This window comes from Nestor notabilis, unplaced genomic scaffold, assembly GCF_000696875.1.
Source record: "Nestor notabilis isolate BGI_N333 unplaced genomic scaffold, ASM69687v1 scaffold20885, whole genome shotgun sequence".
Lineage (NCBI taxonomy): Eukaryota > Metazoa > Chordata > Aves > Psittaciformes > Psittacidae > Nestor > Nestor notabilis.
Window position 1 is genome coordinate 15,625 of NW_009929125.1, and position 7,870 is coordinate 23,494.

The 7,870-nt window shown below is 40.4% G+C and overlaps 1 protein-coding gene across 1 annotated transcript in view; it reads right to left on the bottom strand.

Moving 5' to 3' along the window:
- Nucleotides 1-7,650, bottom strand: part of TECPR1 (tectonin beta-propeller repeat containing 1) — a 20,710-nt gene extending 13,060 nt beyond the window's left edge. Inside the window, exons 1-8 of the mRNA XM_010014847.1 lie at nucleotides 7,420-7,650; nucleotides 5,593-5,775; nucleotides 4,977-5,099; nucleotides 4,224-4,349; nucleotides 2,484-2,658; nucleotides 2,287-2,387; nucleotides 1,253-1,354; nucleotides 710-855 (exon numbers count right to left, since the gene is read on the bottom strand). Of these exons, the coding sequence (XP_010013149.1) occupies nucleotides 710-855; nucleotides 1,253-1,354; nucleotides 2,287-2,387; nucleotides 2,484-2,658; nucleotides 4,224-4,349; nucleotides 4,977-5,099; nucleotides 5,593-5,775; nucleotides 7,420-7,650 (1,187 nt within the window). The remainder of the gene's footprint in view (nucleotides 1-709; nucleotides 856-1,252; nucleotides 1,355-2,286; nucleotides 2,388-2,483; nucleotides 2,659-4,223; nucleotides 4,350-4,976; nucleotides 5,100-5,592; nucleotides 5,776-7,419) is intronic.
- Nucleotides 7,651-7,870: the final 220 nt, after the last annotated feature.

The following is a 7,870-nucleotide window of genomic DNA, read 5'->3' on the forward strand; positions in this document are numbered from 1 at the left end:
AGAGTCTAACACAAATCTGGCAGAGCAGTCTAATAAACCTGAGGCATAGGAAGATATTTCATTGCTCTTTTCAAACAATAGGTGGTGTTTGCTGCCTACAACTTGCAGGAAAACACTGAAGCAACATCAAATTTTATGGATATGAAATAACAAATAGGATTTTTTAAAGCCCATTATTAACTTCATGATTTTTGTCTTAGCTATAGGGCTTTTACTCAGAGCACACTCTGACTCAAACAAGTAGCTTCTGCAGCACTCCCAGCCCCATTGGCAAGTTTTGCACAGCCAAAAGGCTAGCAGTCAGCTGGGAGTTACTGATTTAACCTCTCTAGGAAAGGAAACACACAGTGACACTCAGGAGAAGGATTATTCCTAAGGAGAGTTGACACTCCTTCCTGATATTCCACAGGTAATATTATCTCTCACTAGAGACTAGTTCCAGATAGTGATAGTAAAGCCCAGAGAAACATGCTTTACTGCAGGCATGCACTGAGTTACAAAGTGGGAGCTTCAGTTTCTACTTTGAGTGCAACAAGTACTGCTTATTGTTAATTTTAACAGCAAAACCTGCACATGCTTCTTGGCATACATAATGATTAGAGATGCGCTGCCTGCTCCTCCCTGTCTGTACCAGTTGAAAGTAAAGACCTATCTCCCAGCATTGAAATTCTTGGTATACAAAGTCTTGAGCAGGTCTTTCACAGTGTACCTGAGCAGACTTGTCGAGCTCCCGGTCTGAGATCTGTCGCTCTCTCGGCCAGACACAATTGCCTTCCATGTCTTCCCACTGAGCTCACTTGGTGTGACACCTTGACGGAAATAAATTGCTCTGTCATCACAGCCGATTCCCCACACCTAGGGAAGGACAGGGCTTGGTGAAGGAAATGCCATGGAATGCAAGTAGATAACAGCTACAAAAAAGGTTTAGTAGTGAAAAATTCAGCACAAAAATCTGCCAGACACAGCATTTTCCTTTTGTCTTCCTCCTTAATGCTGATATTGTAGATGCAGCTTAAAATTCTGTACCATTAAGAGAAAACTCTTTGCACTTGAATGTGCCACACATGAGACATGCAGACTTATTATCTTCTGGTGAAGAGTTTAGTCATGCATTCCCTCCTAGCAGTTCAAGCACATGGATCTCTTGTCCAGCTGTCTGTATTGGCACTGCTGACAGTCCTCACCATGTGTGAATGCTGCCGGTATAAAGGGGAACATAAATACCGTCACAACTGGTATAGAGCTGTCTTACCTGGTTATTTAAGCCTACAGTTACCATCATCATTTCTCCAACCATTTCAATCCAGCTTGTCCCACAAGGATTATGTGAGTTCACTCCTCTTCTAAACCATACCTACAACAACAACAGCAGAAAATTCAAATTTACTCCTGCCTTAGCAGGCAGATAGCTGGAATTTAGTTTCTTCAGTGGATTAGTCTTAATCTCTAACACTGACTTCCTGTATCACCTTAAGAAGTCACCTCCTTGGTTCTTTATCAGGTGAAGATAATTTTCTTCATAGTACCCAGCCTGTGTGTTCTTGTGACCAACTACAGCTAGAACTGCCCACAAGGAGACTTATTGTTATGACTTTCTGTGACAGAGTTAGTTTCTCTGCCATTGCAAAACCACTTTGTATTACCTGTCAGCAGTAAGCTATTTTTGGTTACTTGGAGTGGGCTTCTACCTGATGTTCTTGTGTCCAAACCCTCGAAACGGGGCTGGTGGAGAGAACTGTCAGAGGGATCTTTTTAGTGATACAGCTCTTTAAATTGTCTCCCCTTAGATTAGTTTTTACCAATCCAAAAGTGTCTGGGGGCTGGGTACCCGGAAAAATTTCCAGCTGTATTTAGCATATCACTATATAGCATCAAGCAGCTACTTTAGAAGTTGTTGGTTCAATCGCATAACAGACAGTGTGCTTGGCTATCTCATAGATGAAAACCATGCTAGCTTACCTACATTTATTACAGCCGTTTGGCTTGGCAGATGGAACGGGTTGAATACAGTCAGCAGTAGTAACTCATTAAACCAGACTTCCTCAATTACTTCAAACTACTATAACATTCATAGAAATCATCTATGGTTTTGAATTCAGTACAAAGGGATTTGATGACAACCAGCACAAGAGCACTCTAGTACTTTCTCAAGACTTTCAAGACTGCCGCAAGGAGCAGAAAGTTGGACTCCATGATCCCATTTGATCATGGATCATATCCAACTTGAGATATGCTGTGATTCTAAAAACAAACAAACAAACAGAACCAGAAATTGACACCTCTTACTTTTCTATCCTTTGTAACACACCACACCACATCAACACCCACAGACACGTGCATAATCCCATTTTCAGAGCTTGGAGACTCCACAATACTCCAGGAAATTCCTGCAAGAAACAAATCCCAGAAGGCATTGTAGATTAGTTTCTTATTTAACGCTATATAAATCAAAGGGGTTTCCAGACAAAGTTACCAAACTTTACCTTGAGGGTTATTCCTATCAATTCCTTCTCTCACAATAGCTTGCCCTTCCCAAAGAGTTGCCCAAAGGAGATCATATGGTCCACAGCTGATCTGTACAACTTCACCAGGAGTGGTGATTAAGGACCACATGGAACCCTCTGGATTGTGATGGCAGACATTTTCTCTGTACCATACCTAGACAAGTTCAAAAAAGAAACATAACCAAATAAAACTTAGGCAAATATCACTACAACAAAAAAACCTCTGAGACAAGCATGAAGACAAACTGGAAAGTACAGTCCTCCTCTAACAACAGGATGTTTTAATGCAGTGTATGCACTCTGACCTTTAAAAGTATGCTTTTGATGTTGATTACACAGTTGAATTTATTTCCTTATGTACTAAGGGAGGAGGCTTTTTACAGACTGGCTTTTATCATGGAAGTGAATCTGGATTGGGTACAGTAACCTATTGCTACATGTTCTGTGTGTATTTCAACATCTAAAAGACACTTCAGTGTATTTCAGGGCATGTTATATAAACCAAGAATGAACAAATACATAAAATGTTACTGTTTGATGATAGCCTGGCTTCACTTTCACAGAACAGAGCTTGCTACAACATGGGTGAAAAATGCCGCTCTCTGTGCAGCCTTCAGTGACACCCAGACCATCTGGTCCTACTGTCTGTGCACTTTTCTATAGAGCACAGTCAAAATAGGAAGGTCAAACATAGAAAGCATCCTCCAGCAGTCATACCAGTACTCCAGAGCATGACTGCTGAGGGCTAAATGCTCATTTTTAGAAATACTTTCTTTCTTGGGGGACTTTTAGTTGGGAAATTGAAACATTTTACAATGTCAGTCTAGTACGCTTGTAGAGTGGGATGCTTTCACTTACTACTGAGGAGCATGAGGCATAGGGAACTTCATTTTAACCAAGATTTCTTGCCTCTCCAGGCAGTACCAAGGGTGCCTGAAATCTCAGGCTATCTGTTAAGAGTATTACATTTTTCCCTGTGAGACTGACCACAAGTTAGAAATCGTCTAGAGACAAAGAAATGTCAAACACATGCTCTAAGGATTGAGGGAACGAAAGCAGAAGTCAAATCTTTACAACACTGAGCAAGAGAGGTGAGCCCTAAAAACAAACAAAAGAAAGATGGATAGTTTTCAATAGAAAATAAATCCAAAACATTCCAGAGTTGGAATTCCACATTGCCAAGTCAGGAGGTTACTGTCTTACGAACAGTAAGTCTTAGAAAACCATTCTGGAAACTCTTTCTTGAATCATTCCTGACTATCTACCACAGAGACATGGCACAATGCTCTGCAAGAATCTTTATCAGGTTTTAAGGCTCCTTCTCTCTGTTACAAGCGTCTGCATTCTGGGCATTTTTCAGGATATAAGACACTCCTCAGCCCAAGTTTTTAAGATTCACATGTTTATAGAGGTTTAAGGCTTCCAGCAACCCCATGAAAGACTAAGCCTTTCCATTTACAGCACAAGTTGTTACATAATGTTGTCTCAACACAGCTTTTACATCCTCTGCCAAATGCACATACAGCTATTTCCTTACCAACATCAGACAATCTAGTTGAGGATGTCCCTGCCCATGGCAGGGGGTTGGACTAGATGACCTTTACAGTCCCTTTCAACCCAAACCATTCTCTGATTCTATGAATAACAAACCTGCCATGCATTAAAAGCATTTAACTCCTTTTTAGTAGTTACTGAAAAATTAGGGGAACATGCACATACCCTTCCTTGTAAAGAAACAGCCCACACTGATAAACGGCCCAGAGGCTCATCGGTGATTTCCCATCCTCCAATGGAGATGTCATTGAAAGGGTCCGGCAATTTATCTGGATCATCTTGGGATACAATCTGAAGCAGAGAAGAAAGATTGAGGAGACACTGCAAACAGGTGATTTGCCTGGTGGCCTAATTTGTCTCTTGCCGACTAGTTAATGTATGAAGATTCCTCTCATTCAAGGCTGGTATAGGCAGCTGCTGAAGCACGATGAAAAAGTCTATTTCATTCCCTAACTGAAGGGAATTTTTACTCCCAGAACAGTATATACAGAGGTTCTCTGAATTGGAAAGCTAGAACGTGACAAATTACAACTTCTGTATATTCTTAAAATGGAACAATTATTAAAGAACAGTTTTTCATACAGACAAAGGACGCAGTAGTGACTGATGCTAGACTAATGCACCTCAAACAAGTGTGCTTTGTCAAACAACCAAAGGAAGTTAAAAAGTTGGTTTGACATTTGCAAAGGAGATGAGCATCTACCCCTAACTGCATTACCATGAGATCTGGAACTTTATTACCATAGGTTTTTACGAAAAATCCCAGCCTTCCATTTGTACCTCCAAGAATTACAAGTTGGAAGTCAAGGGATACAGGTCCAGCCTCCAAAGCACTGATAAAAAACATTAATTGCCCTGCATTTAAAATTGATTATTTCAGAAAATTGATTTATTTAATATTTAAAAGATATCCAGAACCTTTGCCCAAACGTCCCGTGATTTGTATCTCCGGTATCTGATCCACCTTCTGCGTCTGACACAAGAATTCCATCTCTTATCCTTTGTGTAGGTGCTGGGGAAGTCTATGGCATAAGTCCAGCCCTGCAAACAGAGGTTTTCTTGTATGAAAATCAGGACCAAGGGAAAGCTTGAAGTCATAACTCGGAGCAATTCTGCACAAGAATCACTCCTACAACTACAGTACAAATTACTGTGCGTGTCTCAACAGCCCCGGTTAACACACCAGCTAATTCCATATGAGTCCTGTTCAAATTCCTCTGCATGATATACACAGAACAAGCAAGACACAGTAAAGCATTTTACTTTTTTCATAGTTAAGGTCATAAATAACAGTGGCATCCAGTAGCCAGCATTTTGCGGCATGTTCAAAGGAAAAAGCTTCTGCAGAAGCTGCTACAGACTTCAAACAAGATCCTTCCTTGTGTTGTATTATAGTTGAGCTACTTCCTAGAAAGAAGCAGCTATGTGAAGTGCCTTTTATTTTTATAGACCTTTTACACTTCTATAAAAGTGCCTTTTATTTCACAGCCTAAGGATTCCCAGAATAGATCTCTTTATGGTATTGTTCACCTACCCCTTTCTCTGTTGGTTCCCCTCCAATATTTTCATCCACATACCAGTCAGACTCCCACTCCCAGTGGGGTGAAGGCAGTGTGAAACTATCGAGCTGCTGATGTTTTAGCCCGCTCACATCACTCCACTGCCAGCGGTCACTAGGCAGTAATTTCTCACAAAAGCCACCAACTGGATTCCAGCGCTGTCGGAAATAATACATGATTTTATTTGAGATCACATCATTTCACTGGACATCTACAGGGAGTCATGAATGATACATTGCTAATTTTCTGCAGTAAGAGAGGAATAAAATCCTGGGGTGAATGAGAGAGTGTTCATGCTGTAAGCAAGCCCCTATCTAACACAGTCTTTGGGAGAAGCTTTTCGAAGTATCAAAGGAGGGCTGACTGCAGTTAATCCCAACCAAGTCATTTTCAGCCACATAAATAGGAACATCTGATGATATATCTTAATACTAACAGTGCTTTTTTCTTGGGAGATGCATGGCACCATCACACTGCAGCATTAGGATAATGCTGTATAGGTGGCCTTGGGATCTCTAATCTACTCACCATGAGAAAGACGATTAGTGTCTTGCCTGCACTAGAAAAACAGCATGGCCTTTGTGCCAGGAACTGTGTCAAGATAACAGCATCAGTAACTCTTCCCTGTGTCTTAAGTTATACCAAAGGTTTTGGATGTTTCTCCAGATCTGGCTTTAATCAGTTACAGGACAAATAACTTGCTGGGATTTTTTACTACAGAAATACTGGCAAAATTTTTCATGTAATACTCTCTTACATTTTAGGGCATGTGGAAAATGAGTGGTTTGTTTACTTTTACTAGGAACCTGGCTACATGGCTTTGCGCATTATCTCTAAACTATCTGAGTTTCTTTTTGTTGCTGTTAGCTCTTGCAGAATATTTCCTTTTGTACTTTTTAGTATTTTGGTTTCCATTTTTTCATGGTCTAGAACAAACAAAACAGATGTTTTCAAATAACAAAATGAGATGTAAAGTTTTGCATTTTATAAGAACACATTTACATAACAAAAGGAACATTTCTAAATGGCTGGAAAGTTGTGACAACGTTAAATAATGTAGAAAATTAATTTGTTGTATTTTTACCCATGCAGATAAGTTAATGTCTTTTCTCAACTTACATTTATCCCATTGCCTGTTAGAAATCAGAGAAATGTGCTCAAGAAAACCCTTCAGTTTTCTCAAACAACTTTTGGTTAATTTAAAACCAAAATAGATCAATTTCCTTTAAAATACTATTTTGAATACATTCTTTTTTTGAAGTATGTCACTAGGAAGGATCATCTTAACTTTTCTATGCAAAAAAAGCTGGAAACATACTTCAATGGAGAGTTATGCCTTTATTAGAGTTGAAACACTAAAAAATAGCATTTTCTTAAGAATAATATATTTCTGATAATATATGTTTGCTGCCTGGAAGTTACATTGGACATAAGGGGATTGTGTGTCACTAATGAAGGGAAAACATCAGGTGAAAAGGGTGAATGTTCCAGTCTGCAATGGCTTTCACGAAGCAGGCTGTGGTGTACTGGCTTGCACGAAGTGGTGTACACTGGTGCTGCTTTTGGCAAGAGAAGGGAAGTATGGCCTTCCTTTGAGAATTAAAATATTAAAAGAACAACCTGCTATTTGGCACATATGTACTCTTCAGAACATCAGGTTTCAGAAACACCATTAAAACATAAGAATAAAGCCAAACAATCTTCCTTGTGAGAGAAAAATGCAGAGACAGCTGATGTATGGGTTTGCTATCACTCCGTTCTGATGAGCACGTGGCAGTGTGACAGGTAACCATGTGTCATACCTGGTTCTCATAAGTTTCTTCCTGGTATCTAATAGGAACGTCACCCGAGAACACGTAGGTGTAGACTTGATGGTCACAGGCTATTCCCCAGCAGCACTGCTTGACAGCAGACACCCGCTTAAATTCCAGCTGTGCATCCTTGCAGAGCTCCCAGTACTGGCCAACAGTAGACAGGGTGTAAACCCTCCCAAAAATGTCAACAGCCCACAGAAGGGAACCGGGCATGGCCATGGCTGAAAGGCAAAGAAGGAGAACTGGTAACACTGGTGGTGCTACACAACCTGCTCATCTCAGTTACACAGACCCACAATTTATTTCCTCCTCAGCCTCCTCTTATTCCATGCAACACAGGGAAAGATGTGAAAGGGAGCTTCTCCATAAGCACCCATCTAGTTTTAATCCATGGACATTTTACCTGATGCAGCCAGGAAAACTCTTTCCAAAGCATTCT